The sequence below is a fragment of the Biomphalaria glabrata genome, chromosome 14, assembly GCF_947242115.1.
Source record: "Biomphalaria glabrata chromosome 14, xgBioGlab47.1, whole genome shotgun sequence".
Classification (NCBI taxonomy): Eukaryota; Metazoa; Mollusca; class Gastropoda; family Planorbidae; genus Biomphalaria; species Biomphalaria glabrata.
The window spans coordinates 12614363-12633336 of record NC_074724.1 but is presented as its reverse complement, the minus strand read 5'-3'; the positions used below and the strand labels follow the sequence as shown (position 1 = coordinate 12633336).

At 37.9% G+C, this 18974-nt stretch overlaps 1 protein-coding gene across 1 annotated transcript; it reads left to right on the top strand.

The window, feature by feature from the left end:
- Positions 1-809: 809 nt before the first annotated feature.
- LOC106073889 (uncharacterized) lies at positions 810-16899 on the top strand. The gene is made up of 4 exons (XM_056010555.1): positions 810-1011; positions 11790-11884; positions 14165-14322; positions 15317-16899. The coding sequence occupies exons 1-4, from the start codon at positions 960-962 to the stop codon at positions 15387-15389; spliced, it is 378 nt and encodes a 125-aa protein (XP_055866530.1). The 5' UTR covers positions 810-959; the 3' UTR covers positions 15390-16899.
- The last annotated feature ends 2075 nt before the right edge of the window (positions 16900-18974 follow it).

Genomic DNA, 18974 nt, shown 5'->3' with positions numbered 1-18974 from the left:
CTACTTGTGTGGAAACACAAACTCAAAATCACCTCCCCCCCCCCCCCGAAGTGGTCCACCCAGGCAGGTAAAAAGGCAGGTTTCAATATTTTCAGAAAGAACATCAGAATGAAATTCTATGAAAGACAAATGACATAGAAGAATGGAGAAAGAAGGTTGACAGATCGTGTGTGGTGTCCCAGCGGTCCAGCAGACCAAAGGTTTTGTGAAATTGAATGTGAAGTTAGATGTGAGCCTGGCCTAACTGGTGTCTTATAATGAATATCTAATTGTTTTGTAAAGTGTCAATCTCTTATTCAAATCCTGAAGAAAAAAAACATTTCCATAAAAACAAAAAATTCTCTTTAAAAAAAAAACATTTTTTTTAATGTAGTAGTTACTTTGACAGAACTTTGAAAAAAAATCTAAAACTGTAAATGTATTACAGGAATAGAGAACCATTCCGGTCTCTACCAAAGAGCCTTCCGTGTTTGTTACTATTAATAGTAAATAGCTGTAAAAAAAAAGGTGCATTTTTAGGAAAAAACTGCTTGCATAAGTGATTTTAAAAATTAGATTTTTCGCTTTCAGAAAAGAAAAAAAATAGCCGTTGCATCAGAACTATAAATGGTCTAAAATATTACGATGTCGGATTTTCATTATCTTTTCTAGTTTACGAGATCTAAATGGGACGGACGGTCAGACGGACATTCCACACAAAACTAATAGCGTCTTTTCCTCTTTCGGGGCCGCTGAAAAAGGAACAACAAAGCTATTTATATCTTCATTAGGGTTTTTTTTTCGGGAATACCCTTAATTATTTGGTGACTACGGAAATCTTTTGCCTTTTTGTTTTGGTTATTATTGAAGCTTAGCTCATTCCAGAAGGTTTAGTTTACTGTTTTCAATATTTTCTGTTTTATTAAAATACTTCAAATTACTTGATTAGGGCTTTTCAAACTCACAACAATTACCACGAGATGGACATAAGATATTTTAATAAACTATTGGAAGAAGAATTCAATGGAAATGGTAAAACATTTTTGTTTAATACCGGTACATCTAGATTTGTTTCCCCCCGTTCAGACCTTGCGATCTATGGGGCAGATGACGTTAACGTCACCTGTTTCTTTGACTAACGGTTAGCATGCAGGGTGTCATGTGGCAATCACAAAGACCAACCGCCTTTACTAAATTCAGGTACCCATTAGAGTTAGGTGGACTCAGGGACGCCTCAAGAATCAGAAATTCAAAATCCCAGCCTTTCCGAGATTCGAACCCATGACCCCAGGTTTGGAAACAAAGCCCTTAACCACTCAGCCATCGCGCCCCCACATCTAGATTGAAGACACATTATTATTTGGATTTTCGCTTATTATTTTCTACTATTAGAAAATACAGTCGTAGAAAATATTGTTACAATATGCTCTCTACCAGGCCTTCTGTAAACAGTGCTTTACAACACAACACATCTAACACAAGAACTTGACAACAAGAGTTCCAAATAATAATGTGTCAGTTTAATCAGAAATAGATTAACACAATTGGCTACACTATCTTATAATGTTTTGTTGTACTTAATCGAGCTGCCTTCTAAACACAAGTCATTCTGTCTACTACTGGACTCGTACAGCTACAATGACTCACTTGGTAAGAAAACATGATTTATGAAGCAGTGAAGACTTTCAAAATCAACGTATTTTACACAAACTATTGATGTCATTGTTTTCTCGATTACTTCACAGATTTCATGGGCATAAAAATGTCATGTTTGAGAAGTTAATAACCTGTTTCATTTCAAGTGTAATCGACATGAGTTTTATAATGCTACCATTCTTCTAGTTTCGTCTTATCAATGGCGTAGCTAGGTTTGGGGAGGAGGGGGAGGGAAAATTCGAGGACCCCTCCCCCGGGCCCCCATCTGAGGGGTCCCCAAATGAGTGTCCGAAATTTGTTTTTAAATAAATTAAATATGACGTCACTGACATGTAATCTTGCTTTTCACGTTGTTATATAAGTTAGTGACCCTGTTTGTATGTCTTCCACACAGATTATCAACACTTTCCGTGCGGGGTTAATCTCAATTTCAAGGAGTAGCACTGACTAATGCTGTGTTACTCTTAGGAAGTAACTTGGTATATAGGGTAGTTTATTTCATCATCCGCATTATCTAAGAAGAAACCTGATAAGAGCACTGAAAACAAAGGAGACCATGAACGTGTCGAAGAAAATTATCACTATTCAGATGATTCCTACAAAGACACAGCAGTCGAAGAAGTGAAAATGAGATGAGAGAAGAAGTGCTGAAGAGACTTCTGGGGAAGACCTTTTACCACAGTCCGAGAAAACATCGGAAGTGATGAGTCAAAAGATGGTCTTCCAAAATCACTTTCTCCAGAAGTTGAAGAAGCTGTAATTAAGTACAAAGACATCGGATATATCCAGCCTGGAATTTTTCCTGAGGAACTGCGAGCGAAATTATGTTAAAGGGTAGCTTATTTTTCCAAAACAAAGATGAACGGTATTTGTTTCCATTAGAGTTTACACAAAACAAATCACGAAGTTTGGCATCATGGTTCACTTGAAAGCTTCCAACAGGAGAAATTTGCAACCAATCTTGGCTCTTTTCTCCACACTTGGAATGTTTATTTTGTTTTGCTCGTGTGCTGTTTTCTGAGGCATCAGAAAAGACATCTAGTGCATTGAGCAAACCTTGAGTTGGTTTCACCAAATGGAAGAAACATGAGAGACTGAAAGAACTTGAAGATGGAGTCCACCACAGACAATCTCTTTTGAAGTGGAAGTTAGAAGAAGAAAAGTTTAAGACAGAACCAGACGAACTGTCACATATGTTTCATTCGCAAAGTTTAAAAAAATCAGTAATATTGGAGAGATATTCTGAAGCTTGTAGCAGACGCGCTTGGAGAGTTTTGCCAATGCTGTGGTAGCTTTTCCTATCCTTTTTGTCAGCTCGATGTCTAAGTCTAGGTTACTGACAATTGTTGAACCCAAGTAGGTAAATTCCTGCACCACTGAAAGGGTGTGGTTCCCAATTTGTATTATAGGTATTTCTGCAACGTCTTGTGCCAGGATTTCGGTCTTGGAGAGACTTATAGTAAGGCTAAACTCTTGACAAGCAGCTGCTAAGGCGTTCACTAGCTTCTGTAGACCTCCTTGTGAATGAGATACGAGTGCCGCGTCATCGGCAAACAGCAGCTCCCTTATCAAGATACGACGCCTTTTCGTTTTGGCTTTAAGACGTGCCAGGTTAAAGAGCCTTCCATCGGATCTGCTATGGATGTATATTCCGTCTTCCAGGGATTTAAAAGCACTGGATAGTACGACTGAGAAGAAGATGCCAAAAAGTGTAGGGGCCAGTACACATCCTTGTTTTACACCGCTCTTAATGGAGAATGGCCTGGAGGAAGAACTTTCAAACTGAACGGTGCCCTGCATATTTTCGTGAAAAGCTGACACTAGTTTTCTTAACTTATTTGGACAGCCGATTCTCTCTAGTACAGCAAACAGACCGCTTCTGCTAACAAGGTCATAGGCCTTGGTCAAATCAATAAAAGCTATGAAGAGGGGCTGCTTTTGTTCTCTGCTCTTCTCTTGTAGCTGCCGCAGAGAGAAAATCATATCTGTTGTAGATCTTCCTGCCCTAAAGCCACACTGCGACTCTGGATAAACACGATCTGCCAGGATCTGTAATCGCTTTAGTAACACTCTAGCAAAAGCCTTTCCGACTATGCTAAGCAGTGAGATGCCTCTGTAATTGTTACAATCAGAGCGGTCGCCTTTATTTTTATAAATTGTAACAATGTTGGAGTCTTTCAATTCCTGGGGGACCATTCCTTGTTCCCAGCACAAGCTTAGCAGTTCATGGAGTGGTTTGATTAGGGCATGTTTTCCAGCCTGAATTACTTCAGCAGGAATGCCATCTCCTCCGGGTGTTTTCCCATGTGCAAGCATGTCAATGGCAATGCTCAGCTCCTTTACTGAGGTCGTTTCGTCTAATTCCGTCAAAACTGGACCACAGCGACCAAAATCCTAGTCTACAACGCCTGTGTTGTGAGCACTCTCCTTTATGGCAGTGAAAGCTGGTCAACATACATGTACCAAGAGCACAGATTGAATAGTTTCCACTTGCGCTGCCTGAGACGCATAATGGGCATCTCTTGGAGGGACCATGTCTCCAATCAGGAAGTTTTGAGACTGGCCAATATGAACAGCATGTATGCTCTCCTGACACAAAGGAGATTACGCTGGCTCGGACATGTCACCCGCATGCCAGATGGTAGAATCCCGAAAGATATCTTATATGCTGAGCTTGTGGAAGGAGTCAGACCCAAGGGCCGCCCAAGACTAACATATAGAGATGTCTGCAAGCGAGACATGAGAGCCTCAGGCATCAGTGAAAGTATGTGGGAAAACATAGCCAAAGACCGGAGTGCATGGAGACAGACTGTGCGTGCTGGGACAACCCTTGCTGAGAACAAAAGAATTGAAGCGGCTTTAATCAAGAGGGAAAAAAAGAAAGCTGCCCTGTCTGCTAGCCCTAAATCAGAGGCACACAAATGTACGAATTGTGGCAAAGTCTGCCGTTCTAGAATTGGCTTGATTAGCCACACCAGATTCTGCCCCGTCTCAAGATTAAGCCAAAACCAGTGACTCACTTGGGCGCATCCATTGCCTTTCGAGACAAAAGGAGCCATATATTCTGAAGCTTGTAGCAGCAGCTATTAAGTACTTTGCAAAAACAAACTCAAGATTACTTGGTCACAACGAAAAACTGAATTCACCCAATCCTAGGAACTTCCTAGCATCTTTGAAATTTCTTGCAGAATTTGATGAAGTTACGAAACACCACTAACATAGAATCGAATATAAGAAGACACATTATTTTTCACCAGAAATTTAAAATGAGTTTATTAACTTGATGGGCAATAAAGTTAGGGAATCAATTGTTGGGAAAGTCAAGCAAGTTTTTTACTTTTCTCTGATGCTTGATTCCCCCCCGCCCCCAGATGTTTCTCATCAAGAACAGGTATCCTTAATTGTTCTTTACTTGGATAATGATAATTTCGAAATAAAAGAGTCATTCGTTGCTTACTTTGAAATTTGGAAACCTGATGGATAACATTATCAAGATTTTTTTCTGAAAACTTTTACAGACATTGGACTGGACTTTGTTCTGTGCAGAGGTCAAACCTATGATAACGCAGCCACAATGGGTGGCTGACTGGTCTACAGAAACGTCTCCTAAATCCAAAGGGGACATTTCTGAACTGTGATAATCACTCTCTGAACCTGGCAGCTTCTTCATTCTGCTAAGATAGATCCAGAAATACTCACCTTTTCTTGGAACTATACATGAATTGTTCAACTTTTTTTCTCGACTAAATCATCAAGTTGTTGTAGAAACTTTCTGAATCAGCAACTAAAAGAAGGGACACTTGAAGTAATGCACAGAATCTTCTTCATGCAGTGGAAAATTATGATTTTTTTTTATCTGGAATTCTGATCAAATCTCCTGCACCCAATGAATATAGTTTAGAAGAAACTACAAACTTCTGGACTGCACACAGGGAAGCTACGTAAGAAATTAAAACCTTTTCGTGCTTTCTGTAAAATGATGAAAAAACGGGCGAAACTGATCACCCAGTACATCGAAAAAACAAAAGATGGAAGTGAATACTATGGATTTCCTGTAATCAAAATAACCAGAAGAAAGAAAAGATTTGATGGGGAGTTGAGTTCCGATGTAGGACTGCCAATAGAACTGTAATTCAAACGTGTTGCAACAGAAGTGCTGGACAGACTTCATATGGAGATGAAGGACATATTCTAAGACTGGAAAACCATGTGGACCCCATTGGGTTTTTTTTTGAACCAAGACACCTCTTGCTAATGAAAAACTGTGTTACTTTTTCCTGTTTGTTACAGGCAAATTGCTTGTTCAATGATGTCATTGATGCACGGGTACTTTTTATCAACAAACCAGTGCCACAATCACCAATTGACATATTGAGGCTGGCTTTATATGGTAATGATGTGTTCTCAAACCTTGCAACCTCATTCCGAATACTTCTAACTCAGGCCACTTCCATTGAGTCATGTGAGAGATCATTCTCAAACCTCAAGCTAATCAAAAACTATCTCAGGTGCACAATGACGCAAGAAAGGCTTAACATGGCTTTAATGTCAGTGGAGTCACAAATACTAGACAGTATAGATGCCTTCGCTGAACAGAATGCACGACGTGAAGCGAAATGAATTGAGATTTGTCACTTGTGCATTTTTTTCGCCAATAAACAACGGTATTATTCATTAAAAGATTCTCAATTATTATTTCTTGTTAATTTTACTGATATACTGTACCAATTTGAATGTAGGCATATATATTTATTAAGTACATTATCTCATGTCATGATGTCAAATGTCAAAGTGCTAGGGCCCCCAAACAGGAGACTCCCAAATCCCCTGAGTCTTATCCAGAAAATATTGCTTTAGAATATTGTTCAGAGATACAATCCTCTAAAGAAGCCTTCCTTAAAGACATATCAAGTCTGTGTTCAGTACGAGATTTGGCTGTTTTTTTATCATAGACAATTACATTTTCTTATCAAGTTTTCCAAACATTGTCTCATCTTGTTTCTCTTACTAAATCTGTGGCAGCTAGTTCAGCATAGCAAGCATTTTTGAAGTTACCATTGATCAGAAATTATTTAAAAGTTCTATGACACAGAGCAGGTTGGCTTCACTTGCTGTTCTTTTATTTGATCGAGAAACAGCCAAAAGTTTAGAAATGATGCACTGATTAAGACTTTGCTACTTAAAAGACAAGAATAGGGTAGTTTTAGGAAATAAATGTTACATATAATTACAGTAAACTAATGAACATATGACTAAATTATAGTTTTTATCAATCTTTCATACTTTTAAATTTGGGGATGTGTTCGTAATGCAATAGTATAGGCCTATCATTGAAAAAGAACTTGAAACACCTTTAAGTAGTTTAATTCTGTTAAGAAGTTGTACAAACATTGACTTTTAAGACACTATTACTTGTATGGAGTCAAAACGGAATCAAAGGTAATGACATTATTACTTATAAAATAAAAAGGTATAGTCATACATTCAGATTACTCAATTTTTGTCACACACTAAGTTTGTCTTATTGGGGGGGGGGGGGAGTGGGCCCACCAAGATATTGCTACTCCACTACCTATGGCCGGGGCCTTCGTGGCTCTTAAAAAAAGTATTTACTTTAAGAATTTGAATGAATCCAATTTTTTCTTAATATTTCTGACTAAAAAAAAAATACCACTAAAAATGCGAACTAATAGAAAAGTTTCCTTACAGTGTAATCCTATGTTTGATATCCAAGTATAATGTAGTGTTTGATGAACTTAATAACAAACAAAAAAAAACTACTTACATCGTCCCAAAACGTCAAAGACCTGATGAGTAATGCAGTTGCTGCTGCTGCTGCTAAAAAAAAAAAAAGAACCGATTTAACATTGGCAAATTTAATTTTTGATTAGAATAGCATCAAATTTGATTTTTTTTTTAATTTCTAATGACAAGAGAATCAAAGAAATAGAAATCAAAGAGTTAATACTGGGATATTCTTGCTGAGAATCTGCAGACTTAGTTAAACAAATATACCTAGCAATGAGACATAATCAGTTGTCTTGATATTAAACTGTTAGTTCAAAGCTATGATGCTGTCTTTATAAGTAGACAAAAAAAAGGTGCCATCGGGCATTACGTCATCCTAGGCAGAAAAAGAAACAACAAAAACAAATAAAAAAGCCGTCAGCAGTTTTCGACACGTGTGATATTATTTTGTGTTGCTCTTTAACATATCAAGATGGGCACTTCTGAAATTCAATAGCAAAGCTCCTCTTTCAGACCTTACTATCTATAGGGGAGATAATGTAAAGGTCATCTGTATCTGTGGTCTACTGTTAAAGAGGGTGTCATGTGGCCAGGACAACGACCACCCGCATTTACTTTTCCGTGACTATTATCGGATATACATAAGAGTTTGTTGACTCAGGAGCGTCTTAAAAATCCCTAACCCTAACCCCTAACCCAATTCTCAACGAGACTCGAACTCGATACATCTTGATTCGAAAGTCTTGCGCTTTACCACTCAGCAACCAAGCTCACTCTGAAATTAAATAGGGTGTGTAGAATTGTGTCCCAGGATGGGGTCTAAAACCAGCATCAATTGGTTGGGAGGGGTATTTATATTTTACAAATTCAATACATGCTTACTCTGAAGTCTAAACATTTGAGGGTAAAAAGTAAAAAAGGATGCCAAATCTTTATGAATGTCCAATCCAACCGGAGAATATCTATCATGAAATAAACAATTTAAGAAATGATTTGAATAACATAAAAAAGGTGGCTGCAGGAATGTCTCAATAATAGGTTGGTGATCCTCATCAGTGTCTTCAATATAGGATTTGAATGGCTTTGGAAAATGTATACAAATATTTTCCACATTAGGGATCTCAAACATTTGTCAATAAATGCACTCCATTTTTCACTTCGCCAGTGACACATTTATTCAGCAGAGAGATCCTCTTGAAAGTTTCGACTGATACAAAATGACATTTAAAAAATCTATAATTTAAGCCAAGTTGGCTTCACTAGCTAGAGACAAACGGAGCAAATAGTTTAGTATTCGTTGCGCATGTTTTTTAATTTATCATTTGGAAGGCTAGAGAATATTATTTGAGTAGGCCTATACTTTGCTTGTGCTATGTTTAGTTTGTTTTTACGCGTTTCAGTTGGTCCTCAGATTTGAACCTTATTACATACTAGCCCAGATCTCCTGCACGTCGAGGAGGGAACGGCAGCGGGATTGGTTCGAACCAGGGAGCATCGGGACGACAGTCCAGGGCGCATACCACACGGCCAAGCATCCGGTGCTATGTGTATTCTTGTGCTATCCACTGATACATTTAACTGATTAACAATTAAATTGATGGACAAAATGTTTCTGTGCTATTACTGTGCTTTTCACATTTAAAGATAAGGATATTTGAAATTTAAAGGTATGTAATAAGAAAGGTGAATAGATTTCTTTATATGAAACACTCGTTACTTGTATAAGCCTTTTGTTGTCACGATGTTGAGAGTAATGACTCTATTTATGAGCACTGCAGAATCAGTTTTTAGGCTCTTCTTATACGACTTTGTTGGCAACTCCAAAGTGCAGATTTTCACGCCAATGTCAAGGACTTTAAATTCAACAACACTGTTGCCATTGAACTAGAATTGAGCTATAATTTTAACAATATCTTATTAGAATTTCATCTAACTTGTTTCAAATCTTCATTAATACCTCGTTTTAGTTGCCGATTTTTTGTTTTTAAATAAGTTATAAGTCTAATGCATTTTTCTATAGATGAAATAGCTTAGAAATTTTAATTTTTAATCAACATTTACTTTATTTTGTACAACGGATGCACGAAAAGCCATGTATGAAAATATCAATACTTAAGAATTTTTTAGTGACACTATTTGCGTTATATATTATAAAGTTTGTAAAGCTTTAAGTTTTTTGAAATTCTAAAATATTGATAGATAGTTACAATGGAAGAAGGCATTAACTCGCACAGTTTAGTCAGCATAAACAGGTACAGCTTAGTCAGCATAAACACGCACAGCTTACTGAGCTTAGTCAGCATAAACACGCGCAGCTTAGTCAGCATAAACAGGCACAGCTTACTGAGCTTAGTCAGCATAAACACGCGCAGCTTAGTCAGCATAAACACGCACAGCTTAGTCAGCATAAACACGCACAGCTTAGTCAGCATAAACACGCACAGCTTATTCAGCATAAACACGCACAGCTTAGTCAGTATAAACACGCACAGCTTAGTCAGCATAAACACGCACAGCTTAGTCAGCATAAACACGCACAGCTTAGTCAGCATAAACACGCGCAGCTTAGTCAGCATAAACAGGCACAGCTTACTGAGCTTAGTCAGCATAAACACGCGCAGCTTAGTCAGCATAAACACGCACAGCTTAGTCAGCATAAACACGCACAGCTTAGTCAGCATAAACACGCGCAGCTTAGTCAGCATAAACAGGCACAGCTTACTGAGCTTAGTCAGCATAAACACGCGCAGCTTAGTCAGCATAAACACGCACAGCTTAGTCAGCATAAACACGCACAGCTTATTCAGCATAAACACGCACAGCTTAGTCAGCATAAACACGCACAGCTTATTCAGCATAAACACGCACAGCTTAGTCAGCATAAACACTCACTGCTTAGTCAGCATAAACACGCACAGCGTAGTCAGCATAAACTCGCACAGCTTAGTCAGCATAAACACGCACAGCTTAGTCAGCATAAACACGCACAGCTTAGTCAGCATAAACACGCACAGCGTAGTCAGCATAAACACGCACAGTAATTTGTTTTTTTCAATGCATGGGAGAAGGGGTGGGTTATAATATAGGGGCTTACTACATACTAGCAATAAATTCATGCATAAATTGCGAAAACGTAAATTAGTTTTCATACACTTACCAGCAGAAATGCAGAATTGTATTCCTTCTTTTGGTGAAGCGGTGGCTGAGCGGTAAAGCGCTCGGCTTCCGAACCGGAGGTCCCGGATTCGAATCCTGGGATTTTTTAATCTCGAGATCTTTGGGCGCCTCTGAGTCCACCCAGCTCCAATGGGTACCTGACATGAAAATCGTGATCGTTGTTGTAACCACATGACACCCCCGTTAACCGTGGGCTACAGAAACAGATGACCTTTAAACCATCTGCCCTATACATCTTTTTAATGGGGGAACTTTACTTATTCCTAGTGGTATTAAAACAATTCATAAAATATCATATAGTTCTTTCATTTTACCTTTACCTATCCCTTAGTCTGTTGGACCGTTGGGGCACCAAGTAAGACTCTTCCACCGTCTTTCTCCATTCCTCCCTGTCTATTGCCTAATTTAGAACCTCTTTCAATGTCAGGCCGTCTATTCTTTTATATTGTCCTCCCATCGTTTTCTCTGTCTGCCTCTTCTTCTTTTCCTGGTACTGTTCCCTGAAGGAAGGTCTTTGCGAGCACGGAAGATCTTGTAATATGGCCATAGATTTTAAGCTTGCGTTTTTTTTTTTACTGCAGTTAGCAGGTCATCATGGGGTCCGATCGCTGCAGTAACTCAGTCTCTGATCTCTTGGTTTGTGATGCGGTCTTTGAATGTGATACCTAGGATCCTTCTGTAGCATCTCTATTTCATTGCTAGGATCCTCCTCTCTAGCTCTGCAGTCAGCGTCCAAGACTCGCAAGCATATAAAAATGTGGCCATGACCAGGGAGCGCATCAGTCTGATTTTGGTGCCGAGGGCTAAGCCTTTGTGTTTCCATATTATTTTAAGTTTTTAAAGGGCTGCTGTAGACTGTACTATTCGAGCTAATAGTTCGGGTTTCGTTCCTTTATCTGAGACAATAGCTCGAGGTATTTGAAGATGCTAACACTAGTCAGCTTTTCACCTCCAATACTGAAGCCCCTCTTAAAGTTCTGTCACTACGTTCGTTAAATTCGTTTACGTTATATCAAATTTCGTATAGCTTACTGGTGACAGATTGTGAAAGACGGGGGGAGGGGTGACAGCCTTTATACGACCTTTTTATGCCACTTCCCCCCTTTTTTTAAAGCTTCAGTGTGCTACGTTTTATACAGGTAACTACATTGAAGCACATCATGATTCTAATAATGAAATATTCATGTGAATTTTAAAATTTACTAATATATTACATTCATTTTCTACAGAGGCCTGTGCTACAGAAGACATTGTGGTGACTGTGGCTTTACCAGATGGAAATAATGTCAATCACAGAATCTTGAAATATCAAACAGCTGCAGAGGTAGATCTAAGGGCAAAACTGTTTGTTTCTTTTTATTGAAGTGTAGATTAAAATTTATTTAGTAAAATCATTGAAGTTATGCTATGTTATGTAACTTGAAAACGAGAAGAGGAAGATCGGAACAAAACAATGTCAAGGAAATCATATTGGTAGATCACTGTGCCACAAGCGAAAGAGATTAGAAATTTGATTTTACATTGCAAAAAATTGCAAAAAAAAATTTTTTTTAAGGTTTACTAAAATACTTTCACATTTTGTAAACTGGATGCTCCAAAAGCTTGCTATTTTCGAATTGGCCTCCATGTATCAGAATCTTTAAATGTATATCCTTATTATACATCGAATTGTTAAGCATCATAACATTTTTATAGTTTCTACTATTCAAGTACGACCACTCTTGAAAGAACTTGTGTTTCATCCCGAATACGTACGTGTCCCCAAAAAAATACAAAATACATTTTCTGTATTATTGGGTAATTGTGATTGCTTTTTTGACAATAAACGTGATGTCTCAAAGCTGGATCCAGCTTCCAAAACGTCATGTTACGTTGTCGTGGATAATGATGGGGTACACGTTCTTTTATTGACTTCAAAAACACTATGGACAAGCCGATGGAATCGCTGGAAAGATTTTAGAGAAACTACGTTCGGATGGATTAAAGATATTAGGCTGCAGAGGTAAAGGCTATGATAGTGCTGTGGTCATAAAAGGGCAACACTACGGTGTCCAGAACCTTTCGCCTATTCTAGAAGTGAGACCTAAAGTGCAATAAATTGCTGCTCGAACCATTTTCTGAACTGGGCGGAAATTCGAGGAGCGTAACATTTTTTGATACACTTGGCCGGTTACACATCGTTTTCTTACATTCTATACACCGCTGGGACGTCCTCACCAAAATAACCAGAACTCGTTTGAAGCGCTTGGTTGAAATCCGCTGGAGCGCCAGAAGAGATGGTTAGCAATACATTTGCTATAGAAACTCTGGATATGTTGACTAAAACGTCTTCTACTAGAACTACAGCAGACGGACTGTTAGTTGCTATGTAGTTTTGTAAGTGTCTTACCTCTCTATGGTTTTGGGCCCTGTATTAACTAAAATAACCGACTTGCAAGACTACCTTAAAAAAACAAGTACTATCACACTCAAAATGAAAACGTTAAAATCATTCTTAACTTTTAGTCGGGATAATATTGCTGAAGCCAATATTACCTTTGCCGAAAGCATGTGCTCAGATCTGGAAATTAGTGCAGACGTGGCGAAATGATGAAGATTCTGTAAAAACACAAGAAAATGGTAAGGGGTAGTGTTATTCTTCCTTAGACCGAATAGTTCAAGAAATAATCACCTGATGTGAGCAATCTCATGATGTGGCAGATATGAATTGTTGCCTTTCCAATTATTAAATCCTCAGATCAAAATCAATATCCATAGTGCTTTTAGTGTCATTGACAAAAACGAATTTCGTCTGGAGAGAAAGAGGCTTCAAAGATTTTGTCGCAATTGCTTCAGAACCCTCCAACCATCCGAAACAAAAGGCCTTGATTTATTAATTAAAAAAAAATATCATCTAGATAATTCAGTCCCAAATATTCACATATTTCTAACCCTTGCGGTAAATGTGGCTACATTCGAGCAAAGTTTTTCCTAACTTCAGTTGATCATGAATTACTTGCGGTCGATGAGGACAGATCTACGACTAACTAATCTGGCTAATTTGGGAGGGGGGGGGTGACATAACTCTATAAAATAACTGATAGTTCTGCCGGCTAGAAAACACTCAAGATTAATTAGTAGTATCTTTTGGTAAACTTTACTTTTTTTTTTAACTAATTATCAATATTTTAGTAACGAATACAGAATATTTTAGGTAAAAAAAACAACGTCTTTTCCCTGTTTTAGTTCCTTTTTTAAATTACTTTTTGGAGCGCATCACGCGGAGCTGCCGCACAGAGCACCATCACTGTATATATCATATCATCTCTGTCTGTGGTCCCGACTGGGGCATATGCCACCAACCAGCTTCAACCGTCTCGTTTCTTAGTGAGTCTCTCAAAACTGTCTGAGTATCTGCTTTCAAATCGCGGCGCCATGTATTCCTGAGCCGTCCCCTTCTTTCTCTTTCCTTGGGGGTTCCAGGTTAGGGCTTGCCTAGTTATGCAGGCTTGCAAAGGGTGTGACCTATCCATCTCCAGCGTCTCAATAAAAAATTTTAGTTTTTGTTATGTTTATTATTTGTTTCTGAAGATATTTTTTTTTAAAATCCTGATCATTCAAACAGTTGTTAATCTCACTGAATGAAAAATACATCCTCAACGGAAATCCCAAAGATGATTGGGTTGTAGTTCTTTATACCGAGAAAAATCAGGAGATCATCCTCAGAGACGATGAAATCATCTATGGTGATGACTATCGCTTCTTCAAGTCCATTGAAATAAAGTAAGTCCACTATAGTCTTTCCATCTTGCAATGAATCTTGCATTTCAAAACATGATATTGAAAAGACTAAGCCAACGTTTTTCAACTTATAGTGTGCACCATCAAACCACGAGATCTATCTATCTATCTATCTATCTATCTATCTATCTATCTATCTGTGTATTTATCTGTCTGTCTGTTTTTCTGTCTGTTTGTTGTCTGTCCATGTTTATGTCGAACCGCAAAACTCTCATTGGTCATTCTCTTAAAATTTGATAACCGTAGCTTTGCTTTAGTTTTTTCATGTTGTTACTTGAATTCTTGTAGATTTAGTTTATTAATGGAGCCCAACAACTTTTAAGAAAACAGGTTTTTTGTAGGGGGTGGGGAGTGAACACCTCCAAGTTACGCTCATGGTCTGTATATTAACACTAGCACCAACACTAGCACCCCACGAAAAAAAAAAGACAATAAATCTCTACTTTCTCGATCTAAACTAATAGATACAAATCGACTCGAAACACAATAGATATTATCTTAAATTCCCAACTACTCACCCTACAGAGGGTCAAAACAGTTACTAACCATGAATAGATCAAAGGCAGTAAGGCGAAGGTTGTCCAGTAGCAAAGTAACTTAAAACTATTCAATTGGCGAGTCGGTAAAGCTTAGATTGGACTTGCCTAAAGCATATAAGCCTCTTTATCAACAACAAGTTCGAAAGTAAATAAATGCAGAACCCAGCAGACGTCATGACGTGTACAATGAATAAGCGTTCAATAAAGCAATACTCTCTAATCAATTTGCTTGAAAATAACACACACACACACACACTCAAAGAATACGCTCACTTATACATTGATATGCTCCGTTTAACATGTAAACATATGTGTGCATCAAAGTTCGAGTATAGCAACAAATTTGTGTGTATTCAGTAAATAGTTTAGTAACTTTCTCTTCAATCCATAAAATCAAAATATATTGTTTATATATATTTTTTTCCTTTTGTTTTTAGATTGAAGTGTGATCTGTTTGAGACAGAACACGCGATAAAAAGCTGCATTCAGATGAAGATACATGTTTTTTGAGAATTCTCTGTGAATCGACGTCAAATTTTTAAAAGTTTTTTTCTCAGTACTACTCAACAGCGTTGACTTCAATTATAATTAGATTATATAAGTATGCTCTTAAGCAGTGTTTCCCAAACTGTGTTCCGCGGGAAAGTACAGGTCCGCGAGGCCTGAACTACTGGAACAACTAAACTAGTAGATCACCACGTAAAGTAATCTATCTTAAAAAAAAAAAAAAAGCGTTTCGCTAAATACTTAGTATGTGCGAAGTGTTCCTTTAAGGAAAAAGTTTGGGAAACACTGGTCTTAAGCATACGTATATTTCTTATTTCTGTGGCTTTGCCTAATTCTAACTTATTTTTAAAACTGTATTAGTAAAAATAAATAAATTAAGGGCTATACGCACTTTGTTTTACATAGATGCTGGTCTAGTTTGTAAAACGTAATGATGCTGATTTTACCCGTGTCGATTACCCAACTAAATCTTGATTTTGGTACGAATATCAATGGATTACTCTTCTACAATGAATAAACAAAAATCCTCAAAATATTCAAAGTATTCTGGATCGATAATTTTTTCAAAACCATCATTAATTGAACCTTTTTAAAAATTATATTGTTATGGTTGTCTCCATACAAACATATGGGCCTATTTATGTTGCTTTTAAATAGACCAAATATCTAGCTTTTAGCTTTGAGCTTATGTAGGCCTATATAATATTACATTTTATTAAATCCTGCGCAAAACTTTCGCCCAATAGTTTTACTAAGCCCTCCCTATACTACGTATATTTTTATCACTTTAATTTACCATTTCTTCTTTTTAAAATTCAGCCCATACGTAGGGTTACCCACAACAAAACATTTACTGTAAACTTTATTACACACAAAGCTTGTCATTTGAATGTACTTAAAGACATTATCAGACAGGGCCGGATTTAAGGGAAGGCAGGCGGGGCTATTGCCCAGGGACCTCCACAAGATAAGGGGCCTCCACAAGGTAAGGGGCCTCCACAAGATAAGGGGCCTCCACAAGGAGATTTTTAAAATATCCGAATTTCGACTGGTTAGTAACTTTTTAAATTTTTTTTTTAATATTATATTTCGCATTTTTTCCCCACAAATCTTACGGTGTCAACTAACAGTTCTGGATTTACGGCAGTTTTTCTACCCAGAGACTTACCCTCCGTAAATTAAAAAACAAAATACATTCTTTGAACTAATATATGCATTTAAAAAAAGAAAACGAGGTTAAGTTTACAAGTACTCAATTTTGTTCTTCTAAAATATGTCATGTCTTAAGATGTAAGTATTATCATTATTAATAAGTGGATTTTTTTTAAGGTTTTTGGAAACGGGGGGTGGGGGTGGGGGGTCCTCAAAATCCTTTTACGGGCTCTCCACTTAGATCCGGCCCTGTTATTAGGCTATATATATTTAGGCCCTATATCTGTTTTATAAAATGTATGCATAGTTGCATACTGTTATGTAAAAGTTGAGCAAGTTTATTAAAGAAGTTTTGAGAGAATACAGAGATGTTTCTTCATTGAATTATAAAATTATTAATATAATCTCCGGCGTGTGATGATTCTGTTTAATCTACACTTAATATAAGAAGAATTACGAAGAAATAATTAAACAGAAAATTGTCACACATACATTATTTGTTTTTTTTTTTCAAACGCAATAAAAAGTTCTACCAGACCAACTTGTTCTTTTAGTTGTACATAAATGTAAATATAACATAATAATTACATCACCCTACAGTCGTTTACATTCACATTACATTTTCACTTTGTCCTACACAAAAGGTTGGGTTATTGACTCATCCGGAGGCATCCGAAGGGGGAGTTAAAAAAATAATTATTAAAAAAAATTATTTAAAGTTTAGAACAATATTTTTTTAATAAGCTAATAGGGTTTTCACTATCGTTATGGAAAATCTTGATCGTGTACTTTTTTTGTTTGTTTTGTTTTTCGCTGTTTTTCTTTTTTTATTCTGGAAATATGAGTCTTTAATTTCTTTAATCTTTATATACGAAGTGTTTAGTTTTGTGATGTGTCGAGACCAATCGTTGTAGAAGGCCTGGACACTGACCAGCAACGTCGAAACCTGTGGGCAGTAGAGACCAATGGCTCGCTGCCACGTTACAGGTCTGTATGACGTGACAACGAGCTATTGGTCTAAAATGGCCACAGAGTGCGATGTCGCGTGTCAGTGTTGAGGCCGTCTATATAAAATGGTCTCGGCTGAATGCACCATTATTCATGTACTTATCTAAACTTAACAGCACTAATTAAAAATTTGGGAAAGTGACAAGATATTTTGGGAAGTGAAAGCGGGACATATAAGTCGTAAAAGAACGGGCCCAGATTTTTTTCGGCGGGCCGGATGGAACCACGTCGCGGGTCGGATCTGGCTCACTGGCCGTATTTTGGGCATTACTGCATTACATCATCACAAAGCTCATTTTTAATTTCCTGTTCAAGCCTGAGACGAGATCAAAATGTTTCATGTGCTTCTTTTGTTTTGTTCAAAGTGAGTCGGAACGAAGTCCATCAACCAAGATGGCTCCATGGCTGCCTGGTCGTGCGGTTCTACGCGTTGGACTATCGTTCGGACTTATCCATGGTCCCGGGTTCAAACCCTGCCCTCTCCCATACCCCGTCTTCCTGTGGGATCGTCCGCCTTATTTTTTGTTACAAAATATACTATCTTACGAAGTACTGTACAACTGGCCTTTTAACTACATAAACTCGAAGTGTTCTCCACCTTCTGAATCTGATACGTCCACAAAAACGCTATGTCAAAGACATCTGCTCTTTGTGGCTAACATCAAGCGTGCAGTCAAGGAAGACGGGAAAATATGCCATCAGGTTTATAAGCTCGTTTTCAATTCCATGTCCGATGTTCTGGTAAAAAACGAAACAAACTCTGAGTTCTTACATCGTCGAAGATGTTCTTGCATGGTTGGGTCAAATTTGTCAAGCATCTCAACCAAAACTAACAACAGACCTTTATTCGGTGCATCAAGTTTCTCCCACGAAATGCACTGTTTATATTTTGGCAAGGTTCTGAAATATCGCTAGGATTATTGTTAAGCCTGTGCGCCATTGCAGTTTTTCTTGTCTAATTTGTTCTAGCATCAAGCTATTGCGCTACCATTGGACATTCTTAGAGCTTTATCCAACCACGCTGACATATATTTATAGGCATGGGCGTAATACATTCTGACAATTCATTCTTTCGGAAGACGTTTATTGTACCCTAGAATAGGTTGTTCCTAGAGTTAGTGGAAAAATTGTAGACTCCCCGCTCTTGCCAGCAAGGGGGGCTGGGGAAGCGCCGTAAGCTCCCCCAGCGGGGATCGCCGCTAAGCACTATTTCGGGTATTGAAAGCCAACAAAATGCATATTCTGAGGTATCTACAGTGCATTATCCTGCTATTAAAAAGTTTTATTTCAAAAACCTAATCAGCTATTCTTACTGACTTAGATCCTTCCGCGCCGTTCGGCGCATTGGGCAGCAATCTGCTTCCACAAAAATCTGTCGCTGGCAATATCTGAAGCCTCTTTTCACCTGCTGTGAGGACCTCCATGAAA

Bases quoted from the DNA above. Each gene is read 5' to 3' on its own strand.
- LOC106073889 (XM_056010555.1), top strand. From the start codon at position 960: ATGGACATAAGATATTTTAATAAACTATTGGAAGAAGAATTCAATGGA. The intron at 1,012-11,789 runs GTAAAACATTTT...CATTTTCTACAG, and splicing joins AGAAGAATTCAATGGAAATG to AGGCCTGTGCTACAGAAGAC. The intron at 14,323-15,316 runs GTAAGTCCACTA...TTTTGTTTTTAG, and splicing joins TTCAAGTCCATTGAAATAAA to ATTGAAGTGTGATCTGTTTG.